Source organism: Colias eurytheme, chromosome 9 (assembly GCF_061535395.1).
Source record: "Colias eurytheme isolate Ceu_HAF_F1 chromosome 9, ilColEury1 Martin Lab GWU primary, whole genome shotgun sequence".
Lineage (NCBI taxonomy): Eukaryota > Metazoa > Arthropoda > Insecta > Lepidoptera > Pieridae > Colias > Colias eurytheme.
Window position 1 is genome coordinate 3,471,210 of NC_142988.1, and position 17,462 is coordinate 3,488,671.

Below are 17,462 nucleotides of genomic sequence, written 5' to 3' on the forward strand. Positions count from 1 at the left end.
CCTAAACAAAATCTCCTTATATAAAATTCTCGTGTTACAATATTCATACTCCTCCGAAACGGCTAGATCGATTCTCATGAAATTTTGTGCGCCTATTCAGTAGATCTGAGAATCGGCCAACATCTATTTTTCATACCCCTAAATGATAAGAGAGGCAGAACAACGTTTGCGAGGATAGCTAGTAATTTTTAAATAATACTAGGTTGATCCAAAAGTAATGATAATTGGGTATTTCCTGTGCACATAAAACTATAAAATAAATATTTTTTGCTTGCTCATGTACTCACTAAGTTATCACAAAAAAATCATATCAACAGGCCACGTTTCCAAGTATTTACATTAATTTGAATGTGAACCGTGGGTGCCAGAATGTTTCCCGACGAAAAGAAGAAACAACGATTCGACATTTAGAGGGTGAATTTCCAAATTTTTTATGAGATCAGGATAATTTTTTGTCACGATTTGCGATCATGGACGTTACCCGGGTTCACCATGTTTATGCTGAAACCAAGAAACAATCAATGGCCTGGATGCGAGCTTCCAAAGTGACGATGAAGAAATTCAAAGTGAAAATTAGTGGGATAGGTTAAAGCGGTAGTTTTTTGGGACGCTGAAGGAATAATTATGGTGGGATATTTTAAGAAGGTAGCCACTGTATTGGGCTCTTACTACACAGACCAAATTAAAAGATTGCGGTAGGTTAGTAAGGAAAAGACACATGGCAAAATGCGGGCTTGAATGCTGTTTCACCCAGACAACGCACCAGATCACAAAGCGTCAGTTGCAATGGCTGCCATTCAAAAATCGGCATTCCAAATGCTTGAACACCCACCCTGTTTGTAAGATCTAGCTCCTAGTTATTTCTATCTCTCTCCTCGGCACAAGAAACACCTTCGAGGCAAGAAATTTTAAGACGACAGCGAAGTGATGGCCGCAGTAGAGGGGTTTTTGTGGATGAAGTCAAAGTTTTTTTTTTAAGTTTAAGAAAAAAATATCGATGTATATTATCTAGTTAGAAGACTATCTAGAGGAATACATAATAATTTTAACTGTAATGACCTTGTTTAATATTGATTATCATTACTTTTGGATCAACCCATGTAATTTGAATGAAATTTTAAAACATTACCCTAAATAGCTTAAAACAAAAAAAATTATAATAATTTCAGTGAAATCTCTAAACAATGTTTTGCTCTATCCGATTTTAAGTAACCCTCAATCCATTAGCGGATTTGGTCATAGCATTAACTCAATCCCCTGAAAACGTTCACTGTAAGAAAAACATTGTTTATGAGTTTTGCTCATTTTATGTAATTTATTCGAATTCCATTATTTAGAAAAATTGTTTTTATTTTCGTATGATGAAATCAAGTTTTAAGATTCAAGTGTTATTTTTCAAGTGTTTTAAGCGATTAATAAATACGTTACTTAAGTATGGTAAAAACTATTAAGTGCAATGCAAATTGGCTAAGTAAATAATAGCGCTCTATGACTAATTGAAATCTTGTTATAATTGCAGCCCAAAGATTCAGGCGTCCACTTCATAAGTTATCCTTAACCAAAAGAATAAAACACCACCTACTCAGTGTTTTATAATATTAGAAATTGGGCTTAGTTTAGATTTTTTTAAGAGTAATTGTAATTGTTGATTAACATTATAATTTTTTCACTAAAACAGGTAGCATTGGGGGAACATCAAGTGCGGAAAATATTGGTCCTTTGAGCAATGTCTGTTTTGCTGTTTTTGCATTGGGTTCAAGTGTGTATCCGAAATTCTGTTGTTTCGGTAAAACCGTCGATAGAGTACTCGAAGATTTAGGTGGGGAAAGACTATTGGAAGTTAACTGCGGAGATGAAATGTATGGTCAAGAACAGCAATTTAGAACTTGGTCATCCAATATATTCCAAGTAAGTCTCACATAATAATATGCTCACTTTATCTCAATAAATATCAATAAAACTACCTATAAAGGATTTGTTACTGATAAAACAACATTTTAGGTTGCGTGTGAAACATTCTGCTTGGAAGAAAATGACATAATCAAAGATGCGAAAAAATCCTTTGGAGTGATTCCGATCACTAAAGATACAGTCCGATTCAGTAACGTTGAAAAGGGCTTACCAATTAAAAAGGCACTAGAAGAAAGTTATAAGAAACACTATATTACGTGCAGAGTGCAAGAAAATAAACCTTTGGGAGATTTTACATCAGACCGAGCAACAATATTTGTAGATATGGAAGTTGATGTGAGTATTATATGAATAGTAAGATATTATGGTAACAGAAATTGTTTAATCGTATTAATCTTTTTGGTATAATTCCAGTCTGATTTTAAATATGAGCCTGGAGACCATGTCGGTATTATGGCTTGTAACCGCAAGGAAATTGTAGACATCGTGTTATCAAGACTGAAAGACGTAGATGTGTATGACAAGCCAGTACAATTGCAAGTGATGAAAGAAACTCTTACACCTACAGGTAAAATCCATTAACAAAGCATACTACGGAAAGTTTTAATTTATGTGTTTCTTTTTATTAATTTTGTTTGCAATTTAAAGGTGCTATTAAATCTTGGGAGAAACATGAACGGCTACCGCCAGTAACAGTACGAGAATTGTTTACCAGATTCCTAGACATTACTACCCCACCATCGTCGAAGCTTTTGAAGTACTTAGCGAGTGCATGTACTGATAAAAATGACGCTGAATGTATAAAAGAGCTTATAGAGGTACGTTATTTGTAACTTGTCTTTTGTACTGTATTCTGGTTTACATTAATACTGAATTGATATTTTTATAACTATATTTTCAGGATTCAAACAAGTTTGACGATTGGAGATACCATTACTACCCTCATTTGGCTGAAGTTTTAACTCAAATACCATCGTGTAGACCTCAGGCTTCAGTTTTAGTTGCATTATTGCCTCCTTTACAACCTAGATTTTACTCTATATCTTCATCACCATTGGCTCATCCTCAAAGAATACACGTCACCGTTGCTGTTGTTCAATATAAAACTCAAAGTAAGCATTGTTGATGGTATGATATTCCTTTTAATTTCCTTATGTTAAATAAATCAATAATATTGCTTGCTTATTATGATCACAGGCGGCGAAGGTTCAACTCATTACGGTGTTTGCTCAACATATTTACAAAGTCTTAAAGTAAATGACGAGGTCATCGCATTTATAAGAAGGTAAATATCATTTGTACGCTTCAATAAAATTTAATTGCGGAAGCAAACTATTAACGCATTTTTGTTATTTCGCAGAGCTCCTAATTTCCATATGCCATCTGATATTTCCGTTCCACTTATATTAGTTGGTCCTGGTTCTGGTATAGCACCTTTCAGAGGTTTCTGGCATCATAGAAGACATTTAATTGCAAATAACAGTTCAAAAGCTGGTCCAGTGTGGTTGTTCTTTGGATGTAGATACAGGGGAATGGATTTGTATAAAGACGAGAAAGAAGAAGCGGTAAAAGATGGAGTCATAACAAAAGCCATGGTGGCATATTCTAGAGAAGAATGTATCAATAAGGTAAATAAAAAGCTGAAAGTTGTAATCGTCCTATGAGTGATTCCATGAGAAGGATTTTCAAATAATTATAAATTTTCAGAAACATGTACAAGCCCTGTTAGAAGATGAAGGTCCTCAAATAACTAAAACACTTCTAGAAAAAGGTGGACATTTCTACGTGTGCGGTGACTGTAAGATGGCGGAAGAAGTGCAACAAAAGTTGAAAGAAATAATCAAAAAACACGGAAAATTGACAGACACAGAGGTTGATGACTTTATTTTGGGCTTGATGGTGAGTGTCATTAAAGAAATAAAATTTATCCGGCCATTTCACATGCAGTTATCAAAATTCAAATCCCGAAATAAATAAAGCCTGTACTGCATAACCTGTTTGGTCAATAGTTCTATTTTTATTATTTTGAACCTTATTTTTACTTCATATTAATAGAATTTCATATAAATAAATTTATTATGATTTTGCAGGAGGAAAACAGATATCATGAAGATATTTTCGGAATCACGCTGCGCACTTCAATCGTACACACAGCGTCTCGAGAAACTGCAAAAAGAACTAGGCTAGAATCTGTGCAATCTCAGGCATAGATTTGAATCTTTTCCTTTATAAGTATTATAGATAGTATATACATTAAATGAGACCATTAATTTTGAACTTAAAACGTAAATGTTTAAGAATATACTTTTGTATTAAGTTGTTATATGTATAAGGTTTCTTCTAATAATATACAATAAGAAATATAAATTATTTTTGTCCCATTAGAAAGACAAAACTAGTGTATAAGTGCTTAATATTTAAGCTAAGAATCTTGTTTTTTACCTTTGTAACCAGTTGAATCATAAACTGCAGGAATAATATTCCAAATTAATCAGACATTAGTTTTGCAAAAGCAAAACCTTGAAGCATTTTGTATCGAATAATAAATATAGTGTAACCAAAGCATTTCTCTTCTTGTCTTTTATTTTTACAATATATATTTTATCAAACAATAAACCATTTGATAGATATTACCAAAATTATTCAAGCAAATTTTATTACATAGGTAGATTTTAATTTTAAAACTTTTGCTTTGACAAAAGTTTCTTCCATTCATGTGTCAAAAATAACTTCTACTGAACACCTCTATTTTATTAGCAAAGATGGTAGCTTAAGTAATCTGCTATGAATCGAAATCGAATACGAATCATAAATTTCGCTACAATTTTTAGCAACATTATCTATCATGTTTCATACTCATCAATAATTGTGAGATTTTTATCAGCTCTTTCTTCTCACAACATGGTCATATAATTCAATTTGCGTGTATCTGGGCGAATATATGCGTTGTTTCGTTGTATTTTGTCCTGGGTCTTGTTGAGGGTCGGGACAGATTATTTTATGGTCGTGCCGGTTTTGGAACAGGAGGCCGCGATCTGGGTCCATTACGGGCTGAAACATAATGGTAGTTTAAAATTATTTATATTTAAGTATTACATTTTTATAGCTAACATATTAAGTTTTTGATCGAAATACAGAATAAAATAAAACCAAGCATAAGGTGTGGAAACAAACAATGAATTTTGTAGGGAATCCAAAATCATTGAAATGCACTATTTACGAAGATTTGTTTGATGCTACCAGATCGAGACCTTTCCTTTATAATTCTCCAAGAATATAAATACCAAAATTCTGACTTGTAATGTTTATGAGCTAAACCATAGAAATTTTCAGCATAGCCTATAACCCCATAAATTCATATAATATATCACTCTTATTAATTAAAGCCTCAACACACACACTTTATAAAACATACAAAAGAAGCCATCACCTCCAGTTGAATAACTACCTGAACACCTAAAAGAAGAACAACTAACAACTGTAACAAGTTCTAAATTCCGACCGAATTTAATTTGACTCTGAATTGCATTGACAAGAACTATGCAAGAATTTCATTGTAAACTTTACCACTCGATCGACACCTTTGGAATGGATTTCGACTTGGCCCCGTCCGCAAAAACCGACCTATTATTTCCCAATTTCCTCTGGGATCGGATACAAATGCAACGAAATTAGATTATATTCAAAGATACTTGAATTAGCACCTTATCATGAGCTCATACGACTAGTAATGATTGGTTTTACTTTAAAAAAAATGTAAAAATAAAGAGTTTAAATAAATAAATAAAAAAGCATAGAAATTTGTAAATTATAGTAGGTAGCACAAATATGTAACAAACATCTTGACACATAACACAGTCATACATATTATAATCTGATTAATATAATACTCAAATTATTATTTTACATGATGATCAGTCTAAACATCAATGTTTAATCAATTAATATACCTATGTAGGTACACTACATGAAAGTCGATCGACATCAATCAACTTTCATTGCCCGTAATATAAAACCTATAGATGTATGTTCTCACATCCAATCAAAAGTATCAAAGTGATTTAATCTCAGACCCAGTCGACTCTAATAAGCTGTCAATAACATCGCAAAGCATCCTATTATATCGATACAGGCTTGCGGTTTATGAAAGACAATATCATACTAAATTAATAATGAATAAACAATTTATTTGAGATTACTCAGAGTAAATGTATTTCCTGGTTAGCTGTGTTTTTATGTTGTTTGTTGTGTTGTTACACCATGAATAAATGAATACTAGTACACAGTATACTTTAGATAATATTATAGACGTACTTACTCTCTCCAATTTGTGAAAATAGTACCTACTAGCGACCCGCCCCGGCTTCGCACGGGTGCAATGATACTAATACCCTAATACTGATACTAAATACACTACAGAAAAACTTTTAACGTTGTATATAAAAACATAGCGGCCCAGCCGGCCGGTACCGCCGCAAACGGTACGCCCCGCAATTTTTAAATCTGTAATATCTTCAAAAATATTCACTTAAATCATACGGTGTAAAGGGCCATATAGATCTATATTCAATGAACAATGTATTCAAGGTATTTAATTGGTTAAGGATTAATGCTGTATTGGTTAAAATCATTTCGAAAATTAGCCATTATTTGTCGTAAAAAGTAAATGACAAAAAAAAGTTATTGTGGGTTATCCATAATAGATAGACATATGCCATCGCGGACTTTTCTGTAGACCTTTTCAATGTGTACAATACTTAGTACATTATTTTGATAAAACTCGTAGGGTTCGGCCTGCGTTTGCAATGTAAGCGGATAAAATGTAATTATTTACGACATCACATTAGAAACCTCAAAAATAACAGTACTTCTCCACTATTTAATGGATGTTATTATACATATAAACCTTCCTCTTGAATCACTCTATCTATTAAAAAAAACCGCATCAAAATCCGTTGCGTAGTTTCAAAGATTTAAGCGTACAAAGGGACATAGGGACATAGGGACATAGGGAAATAGGGACAGAGAATGCGACTTTGTTTTATACTATGTAGTGATGATGTAACGTTAAAAATACATTTTTTATTAAATTTTATATTGGGTTGTTATTCTACTATCAGGGTTTACTCGATAAAAACATAGGCGGAAAATTTTAGTTCAATAGTTTTCTATACAAGATACAAGTTTTCTATACTAGTACAATACTACTACTGCACTATTTATTTCGTGATTATTACATCAATAAATATGTGTGAACCTTATTAAATGTTAATATAGTATTATGATATAGAATGCATCCAGGCATATGATTCCATTTAGCGATAGATATAGGTTTACCATAATTATGTTAGACGCGTTTATAATAAACTAATTAGGTGCTAATTAGCTATACATTCTAATTATTAATAAATGCCTGAGATTAGAAATTTATAAGAAATACATACATATTTGGAACGTCTGGAACTATTTATTTTATAGATGAAAAAATAAATGCCCGGGAAAAGTTGTAAGGCGTTTATTCAGATATCAAAGTGAAACTTGTATATTAATGTCAGAAAGTGAAGAAAAAGGTACAAATTCCCTTGTATCCGTATATATTTGCATTTCATCGTTTCCTCTGATATACTTTTGCATTTGCAAAGGGAATATTTTATCATAGTTACGATAGAGTGTAGTTCGGACAAAATTTAGATCAAAAATTTAGCCCATATGGATATGAAATTTATAAGCTTTATCGCTGAGAACTTTTGGTAGATCCATTAAAGGGGGAGGCTGTTCTAATAAATATGGGCAGTTGGGAACCTTTCCAATCAGTTTTAAGCTTGAATAATGAACAGAGTTCAAAATATCTGTAATGATTTTCTGTTCTATACCTAAGTATACCTTTCAATAGACATTTCATGATGTTTATTGGTATTGGGTAAAATTAAAATAACACACCCTTTTATTTCACCACACACAATAAAAATAAAAAACATTTGTGAATTGCTAATAAAGTAAATATTACTTATATAAAGAAGTTCTAAAATTAAAGTACATATATGCGTAATAAACATAATTGAATAATTTAATCCGCTATTAGGATATCGCACGCATAATAATAACTCCGATATAAAAACAGATTACACTAAAAAATTCTACATAGAATAAAATCACCTTATAATTCCTGCTAATATTGCTCCTCACTGTTCCATGCCTCCAATGATAGTACCCGAGGTCACTGTCCCTTGGCCAGAGCATTTTGTTGCTTTTGAAAAACGGCCCCCAATTCTCAGTGATCAACCGATGCGCGTAATCTATGTAGCCGGATATTTCGAAACCACCCTTAGTGAAGTGGCGAATGAAAATTATCGACTGCGGAAGAGCAATAGTCGGTGTTAATCGTTTGGGGGTTAAATATATCGAGTGTGACGTGTTTTGGATACATCTAGTATAGTGTATTATCTGTGGCTATATTTGACTGCATTATCCTGATAGTCTAATCTAAATACTATTATAACGAAAGTTTGTATGGATGTATGGATGTTTGTTACTCTTTCACGTAAAAACTACTGAACCGATTACAATGAAATTTAGCACACATATAGAGGGTAACTTGGATTAACACATAGGGTAGGTTTTATCCCGGAAATCCCACGGGAACGGGAACTATGCGGGTTTTCCTTTGAAAACGCGGGCGAAGCCGCGGGCGGAAATCTAGTAATGTTATAAACGTGAAAGTTTGTGACCGTGGATGATGGATATTAGTTAGGCACTCTTTCACGTAATAGCTTGCAGTCGCATATGTCTTAAAATGTTGTATTTGTATAGATATAGACTAAAGTCTGCTTATGCAAATAGGCTACCTTTACCTGGGTAGAGCGCGGGTGAAACTGCGGATTCCGACTATAGTAGTAAAAATATATTTACTTGATAATTGACACTTTACCCTGTATTATGTGGTGGTAGTTATAATAGCTTTCAAGTGCCTAATGATTTAAATTTTTAGATATATTAAACTGTACCTATGCCAAAAACTTTTTCAAGATTGAAGTTTTTGTCGCGACATATTAATCAAGCTAGATTTTATTTTCCAAAGTGTAATTTTCTTAAAAGCCGAAAATGTAAATTTTGAGCCGACTCTGATATTATTTAAGTCACAATAATGAATTTAATTACTCTAAGTAGTTTACTCACACTACTTAGTATATAACATATTTTTTAGTATGTATGTTATCGTTTTGGTTTCATTCTTATAAACTTGAAAAAATGTGGTGGTGCAAAATTATTTAGAAACATCAATGACACATCGCAAAATGATCGCTTCATTTGAGTAGCTCGTTACATAAATTTCTTGGTTACCTATCTTAATCTCGAATTTTAATATTCCGAATATCATAATCCAGAAAACGTTTGGACATTTTTTCATAACCCCGAATTTTAAAATTTCGAAGTTTTGTTTGCCATATAATCGCAACTCCGAATTTCACTTGCCCATTTCTTTATTTGTACGACGTTTTACAATCCAGACGAATGAGTTCCAGACATACGAAATCTAAATGCACAAAATCCAGATGACCGTAATCCATATGCACGAAAGCCAGATTTTTAAAACACAAATTTTTGAAATACAGTTAATTGATATCCAGACAAACGATGTCCAGATTTTTGAAATTCAAATAAACGATATCCAGCAAAACGTTTTCCTTCCAGGGGGACGCAGCACGAACCTAACCTAACCTTCTGAATAGATTTTAACACTTTAACCTTTCTGTAATGGGCAAGTAAAACAATAGCGAGTCGGTTCTGGCACTCGCCGGCCGCTGCCGCGGCACGCTCGCTTCGCTCGCTCGGCTCGAGAATGGGGGGTCACAGTTCAAACCTAACCTAACCTACTGAGTCGAATTTGACACTTAAACCTTTCTGTAATGGGCAAGTAAAACAATAGCGAGTCGGTTCTGGCACTCGCCGGCCGCTGCCGCGGCACGCTCGCTTCGCTCGCTCGGCTCGTGCATGGGGGGTCACAGTTCAAACCTAACCTAACCTACTGAGTCGAATTTGACACTTAAACCTTTCTGTAATGGGCAAGTAAAACAATAGCGAGTCAGTTCTAGCGTGGGGGTCGTATTTCAAACCTAACCTACTGAGTCGACTTTGACACTAAAACCGGTCTGTAATGGACAAGTAAAACAATAAATTTACTTACTGACAATGTTTATTTTCAGTCGATAGTAAAGGTATAATCACGATTGTATGGAAATCAAATAAAAAGATTATGAAAATCTGGCAATAGTTTATCTGTTATACGATTATATGGGAACCAAATAAAAAGATTATGAAAATTTGGCAATAGTTTATTTGGGAAATGGTACGATGGGAAACAAAAAAAAGTATTCTGAGAATCTGGTATATTGAGATCTGTATTATGAGAATACGGAAAACAAAAAAATACTTTTTAAAAATCTGGTTTTGGTGCATCTGGAAATTGATTCATCTGGGAAATTAAAAAAGGAATTTTAAAAATTTGTCATTCATTACATCTGTCTTTTAAAAGTTCTAACAACCGTTTTCGGGATTTTAAGATTCGGGTAATAGAAATTCGAGTTTTTAATAGGTTACCAAATTTCTTTCACTTCTTACTAAAGAAAATTCCTAACTATTTTAATACATACTTGCAATATGCCGACCCTGTTGGCCCGTTCCCTGACAGCTAGCTCTCGATTAAAAGGGTCCTCCAGGTCGGCTCCTTCGCTCACCAGCACGTACGGCTGGACCACCGGGAACACTATACTGTGGATTACCTTGCGCCGCTTGTAGAATTCTTTCTCTTGTAATGTGTCTCCGTTGGCTCTGTAAGATATGATAAAATGTAATTGGGTTATTTTTGCAGCTGTTTCTCATGTAATGTTGTAATTAATTGTAAATAATAATGTATAAATGAACACGTTCTATAAATGATGAATACGTGTAATTAAAACATAGGTAGGTTAAATAGGTACCTAAGTAGTTTTGTTAAATAAGCCTTAACAACGCTATTATAATGTAACTAGCTGTAATAGCCCCAGCAGACGTTGTTCTATCCTATTACCCATTTTTCGTGTTTCTTTCAATAAGAACTTTTCTGGTTTCTTAATAAAAACGGCAAAAAATTGGCGAATTGGTAGAGCTGTTCTCCAGTTTTATGCTTTTGGCACACACTATGGGCGATTCATTTTTATTATTTGGATTATCATTATAAAAACCTAAAGGCAAACAGTTGGTAGAAATCTACTCAAACCGCATTCGTTGATTTTGTTCAATATAATCAGGGAAACATTGTAAATTACATTCACTCACACCTTAACATAACTGAATATTTTACCTGTAACCAAATGCGGCAATAGTTCGAGCAGAACCGATGCTCCTGAGATTTCGCAGGTCAGCAATCTCAATGAGTGAATCTAAATAATCTTCCCACGACTCGAAAGGCAACAGGCGCCTGTCCGCCTCTACGCTGGCTGGGTATTCGTTCTTCTTCTCCGCCATTTTTATGCTAGCCTGGTACTTGTAAAACTATAATTCAGTTCAATTCTTTGGGCATTAATGTGTAAAAATATAAAAACTCGTATATAAAAGCATGTTTTGTATAATTTTGTCTTGACATAATATATTGATGTTTGGTGTCAAATATTCTATAGATAGGTTTTGTAATGGAGGAGTAGGATTTACCTTTTTGTTTCTCGTTAGTCCATTGGTCTATATTAATATTAATATTGTATAAAAAGTGTATAAAAATCATTATAATAGCAGTTAACTATTATAAAAATGTTTATTGTATACATAAATTTATATTTTAAATACATTCATCGTTTATCAACCGAAAACATTCCTTTATCTATTGGTGAGAATTTCCGCGCCTCTGAATGATGATTTGGATTATTAATAAATAGGTAGAACATAATCCAAAACATCAGACTTACTCTAAACACCCCACTGAAAAGTTTCGTTTCTAAAGCCTATAGCAAAATGAACTCCACCCTAATACGTACTACTAAATTAACTTCGAATAAAGTAAAACGAATCGAAGTACAAGTAAAACTATTTGTAATTAACGTATATAAGACCTCAGAATAGAAGATTCTTAGTGAACTATGCCGTTCAAATTTTATCCCTGTGAAAGTTTTAGAACTTACTGATGGAGGTAAACACCTAATAGCGTAAGAAATCTGTTTTTTATAAGATATACATACATGAAAATTACATGAAGAGTAGTATTTGGGATGGATAGAATAATATACATAATATTTATAGCTTACTCTACATTTTAATATTTGCATTTCATTTGTGAGCATTATCATTTTATAAATATCCTCCTAAAGAATCGCAAAGGTAGCAGTATATCCTACTCACTAAGCTATAATGACTTGATTAAATATGTATAATAATATAATATACATCGTATAATAGAGATACATAGAGAACACAATATTTATGAGGCATTTTATATAACTCTCGGTAATTGATATTATATCAATGTGAATTGTAATTTGAGGTTTGAATACTTATTCATGAGTGTAATTAATCTAGTGTAGCAATAAGTTAAGATTAATTATAGTTACAAGCAGCTAAGTGCTTTCATTTAATAATATCTATGACATTTGGTGAAAGTGTATTGCAAAATACGTTTTTGAGGATTCTGAGCATCCACTTCTCAAAAATTGACTTTCAATTGAATATAACTCGAGTTTATTCGGATTACAATTGTAAAATAAGACATTTTAAACTATAGTGATTAAAACTTAAAAGTATAATTTTCCACGAAGAGTAAGCCAAGCTAAGTTATATAAAAAGTGTACTTATTTAGAGTTTTTTGCATCAGTCCTCAGACATCAGTCTAATAAAATCATCAAAAAAAAAAAATTGAAAGAATCATTTCACACTGTTCCCTCCACACATTATATAACTTCATCTAACTCGCTGCGTATAAAATCTTGACTTCCAAGTCCTTTTTACACGCATTTCTATCAATTTTGCAGTTCAAAGGAACCTCCGTACAATACCACGGAGGCTTGTGTATGATAAATCAGTTTACTTTCAAATGCAAATGGGTATTCGACAAGGGGCCCAATTACGTACACGATTGTGTTGCGGGGTAATTAGCATATCCTAGAATTGATATACGTTCAATAAGATAAGAACTATGAATATTTAATAAAATATTTGTGGCTGTGGTGCCATTATTTGCATATATGTGACATTAATAATAACTACCTACTTACTATTATACCAATGACAGTTTTTATAATTGTACTTCTGTGTTAGTAAATAACTAATATTTTATTTTAATTTATCTTACATGAGCACACGACATATTTTTATTCTAGTTACCTGGTAGGCTCTATAACTGTATTATAAGACAGCAGACTTTACTGTATTATTACATTTTATTAATGTAACATAATAAAATTACACATTGTTATATTATGTGTGAAGTCTACGGACTAAATTACGTGCTACGTTTTAGAGTTAGACCCAGTGTATAACATTTAAAATCCGTCTCATATTTCTCATCTTATATGGAAATAGGCTATTTGAATAATTTTGCACGACTAAATGTATATAGAGGTATTCAAAATAGTATGTTACATGTCGCGTTTATGTCTAAAATAAAATATTACCCAAGTGGTTGGCACAAAATTTTCCGCACATTTAAATTCTGCTCGAGTACAATTTGCATTATACGAGAAAATAAGCAAAGTTCCACATCATCCTCTTATAACTTACTGAGACAGCGCTAGTTTTGTTGCTCATATTTCCTATCAGGCGCTAAATTTTCTAACAACATGTTGTGAGTGGTTGTGAGACATTGTTGTTTTTCAATAACCGGTGGAACATTTTATGAATATTGAGATCACTTGAACATTGTACTGCACTTGACATTTTTATTTACAACATTTTATCATATCATGAAGTCATGTTGCTATGTAGAGATAAAAATATAAATAAGTTCCTACGAAATTGTAGAATCCTTTTTTGTCTATTGTCCTCAATCTATTCAGTTATTCCAGCCAATTTTTTAGTCTGATTATTGTGTTATAGCTGGAATTTCCTACTTTATTAATTAAGCCCAGTTTGGCCAAAAAGCTTTGGCCTTATACAGGCCTTATACATTATACAATGCTAAAACTACAGAAAAAGTCAAAAGACATTATAAATTCAACATTCTGTTCCAGGAATATAAAACCAAATCAAACTTCGCAACTTTCGCAATTCTCGCCATATCCTATTCATACATAATATTAGATATTAATATTTTCTTCCAATGCACCGAACATTTTTTATCTCAGCTTTCTGATTCAATGCATTTACCTACATTATGCACATCATTTTCAAGCGTAGACTGAAATACTGAATTGACAAGTTAAAGCTCTTAAAACGAAGTTAGAATTAAAATAATCGTAATTTATTTGTCTGTGTCTTAAATTATTACGTTACGTACATAGTTACGTAATAATTAAAAAAAAAAATTATAATATGTACTTACTACGTACCTAAGCCAATTACACTTACGAATTTTCTACCACTACACTGTACAAACATTCACTCCTTTCATACATCTTGTGACGGTACTTATAAATATAATAATAATAAGATAAGAAAATAAGACGAATTATTTACGAAATAACGAAATAACTAAACGAAATGTCCAGCCTGTCATACGATCGAACCGGTAATAAATGAGATGTCAGAACTAAGTTTACAAGTTGAGAGCTCTGGGCTTATCTACCTATAACTATTAATTAGTAAGCGCTAGTTTATCTTGCTAATAGCGTATGTATTATATAGATTATAGATGGTATATAATATCATTTTGGTTACTTTGACCCCTGGTAGAGTGGTTAGTAATGAAACCACAGTTATATTGGTACTTAAATGTTTGTTTGTTTGAACGCGCTAATCTCGGGAACTACTGGTCCGATTTGAAAAATTCTTTCAGTGTTAGATAGCCCATTTATCAAGGAAGGCTATAGGCTATATATTATCACGCTAAAACTAACAGAAGCGGAGCCACGCGGGTGAAACCGCGGGGCGCAGCTAGTGCATTATAAAAGTACATACCCTAAGCCGCAGTATTCACTAATTTATTTTTAATAACACCCTAACACCTGTTTTAAATGTGCATGATGTATGTTTGCATAAACAAAAAATAATTATCAGGAAATATGAAATGTACCCGGAAAGCTTAGGTAGGTACTTCTACATTTTGCGAAAGCTTTTTATTTGTTTATTGTTACCTACGGGTTGTGCTATTATGTTGGAATTATTTTCTTCCTATATTTATAGAAAGTCGTGGTAATTATAACTTAGGATCGGCTGAAGGGATTTTAATTATTTTTGCTTTGTTAGATTTGTGTCGTGATCGTCGTTTATGTTTAGCAGAAAACAATATAAAAAATTATAAAAAAACCTACCTAGGCGGAACCGGGGCGAGCAACTAGTTACAAAATATTTCAGTTACAGCAAGGCTAGTTATAAATTACAGTTACCAAGGATATCCAAGACTATATAAAATCACGTTTACATAATATATGTTTGTAAATATTTGTTGTAGGGGAAGAACTATATCGAGTAAATTAATCAGAAAATATTAGTGCAAAAACAACACATGGCCAAAATTACTTAGGAAATGTCAGGCGGAAGGTCTCGTTTTACCTAAACGTGAAATATTAGGCTAACATTTGTCAGAAATATTTTTGTACCGGGTCAGTGACAAAAATATATATTTTCTATACATGTATGTGTAGGTTTTATAATTTACCAATTCTGTAAAAGGCTTCTTCGAATCTGCCAGACACACTAGACTACACGTATTAGATTAGTGCATTGTATTATCTACAAAATGTTTAAGTAACAATAAAGATTTTTGTATTTTGTATTTTTTGTATATATAGAGATCATAAGGTATAATTTATAATATTATATTATATTACGTGCATAAATATTCAGTCAGTAATTTCAACTAATGCAATGAATTTTTGTCACCACATGATTAAATGGATTTAATGTTAATTGCAATAAAATAAATGATGAAAACATAAATATAAGCCACAAACATTTTTTTAATATTTTGATGGTGAATATACCTAGGATGGTATAGGTGCAGAGTACACCAAAAAATACTTGACTGAAGTCGCAATCGATGTCCAAGTCATTAGATAGTAATGAAACATAATCGAGATGATCAAAGTGATAATGAATTAAGATGATAATGAACCTCAATATAGATAATTAAGACACTCCTTTAAAGATATTCTCAAAAGAATTTTAATTAAAACTTGAAAACATAAAAACGATTCAAAGTTCACCGGAACCTATTATCGGGCGTTTATTTTAATAGCAATTTGAAGTGTTCCTATTAGGTACTCTTATAATCCTTGAGAAATGCTGCGTTTTTTGCGCGTCATCATAATAATTGCATTCGTAAGGAAAAAATCTAATAGGTATTTTAGCTAATAACAATATTTAAAACATGTAAAATCTACTTGCAATTTTATTTTTGAGTGCTCAAAGCTCCAAAAAAAGAAGAGCGAAAATGCAACCAAAAGTAGGTAGGTACAAAATATTGGTAAAATTTTATCTGTTATTCCATTGTTTCTTTTAATAATACTCAACCATGAGGACACCGTTAAAATAAAAAAAGAAAATAAACACCCTTACATACTTCGAAGCTTTTCCTTCAAAAGAGTAAACGTGTTAATTAGGTACTATCGGGTACTAACGAGTAGCAATTACACACAAGCTAATTATACCAAAACGTGGTTGTGTTCTGCGGTCACTGTTATAACAGTATACTATAATTGACTAGCTATAATCATTGTGAGACTAATAGAGGAGTGTGGATAAGCTTTTTAAGCATTTAATGCGTAATAAGGGTTGTTATTGTTAGGCAAAATTTGGTTAAACTACATCTAGTTTACGCTATGGTGGATGGTTTTTAAATTTTAGTAAAATTTAAAACATTTTATTCACTAAACATTTTACTAAATGATTAAGTTTTTGAATAGGCGGGTCCACTGAGCGTGATTGGCCTCGCGAAGCAATTGCTGTGCGAAGCTTCGAGGCCGAGGAAAATGGCGGGATTTGAATTAAATTTTGTAATGAATTGAGAAAATGTTTGCAGGAAATAATTAGCATAATATTCAATATTTTGTACTCATTTTAAGTTCCATTTCTGACTTTAGTATGGCCACTGGATTTCATCTCCAAAAGTTTATGCCAATAATCAATGAACGCACGCAATGAACCAGCATGGTGGAGTAGAACCAACATAATAATATATTTACTATTCATTATATCGATATTTATTATGTCGGATAACGGATTGCAAGATTATCTTATTCACTATAGAATGCAATATGTACCTATTGACGTGGATATAACGTTAATTATTATTGTGTTATTATAATGAAGTTCAAGCCTTAACAATAAAGGTTAAAAGGCAATTTACATAGAACAAAATATAATATTTTTAATCACGACCATAAATCTTCAAACTAATTGGAAAACTCGAGGTTTAATTAAGTGCAGCGTAA

The 17,462-nt window shown here is 32.4% G+C and overlaps 2 protein-coding genes across 2 annotated transcripts in view; one reads left to right on the forward strand and one right to left on the reverse strand.

Annotated features, from left to right (window-relative positions):
- The window catches only part of LOC149905694 (nitric oxide synthase-like), a 35,338-nt gene extending 30,863 nt beyond the window's left edge, over positions 1-4,475 (forward strand). The window contains exons 14-22 of the mRNA XM_090105375.1: positions 1,679-1,908; positions 2,002-2,247; positions 2,326-2,479; positions 2,560-2,729; positions 2,813-3,023; positions 3,109-3,196; positions 3,272-3,539; positions 3,619-3,810; positions 4,002-4,475. Coding sequence (XP_089961501.1) covers positions 1,679-1,908; positions 2,002-2,247; positions 2,326-2,479; positions 2,560-2,729; positions 2,813-3,023; positions 3,109-3,196; positions 3,272-3,539; positions 3,619-3,810; positions 4,002-4,121 — 1,679 coding nt within the window. The 3' untranslated portion in view covers positions 4,122-4,475. The remainder of the gene's footprint in view (positions 1-1,678; positions 1,909-2,001; positions 2,248-2,325; positions 2,480-2,559; positions 2,730-2,812; positions 3,024-3,108; positions 3,197-3,271; positions 3,540-3,618; positions 3,811-4,001) is intronic.
- A 316-nt stretch (positions 4,476-4,791) lies between these two features.
- Positions 4,792-11,415, reverse strand: LOC149905695 (cilia- and flagella-associated protein 299-like). The gene is made up of 4 exons (XM_090105299.1): positions 11,252-11,415; positions 10,563-10,740; positions 8,068-8,265; positions 4,792-4,962 (listed from the first exon to the last, which is right to left on the reverse strand). The coding sequence occupies exons 1-4, from the start codon at positions 11,413-11,415 to the stop codon at positions 4,792-4,794; spliced, it is 711 nt and encodes a 236-aa protein (XP_089961425.1).
- Between the last annotated feature and the right edge of the window lie 6,047 nt (positions 11,416-17,462).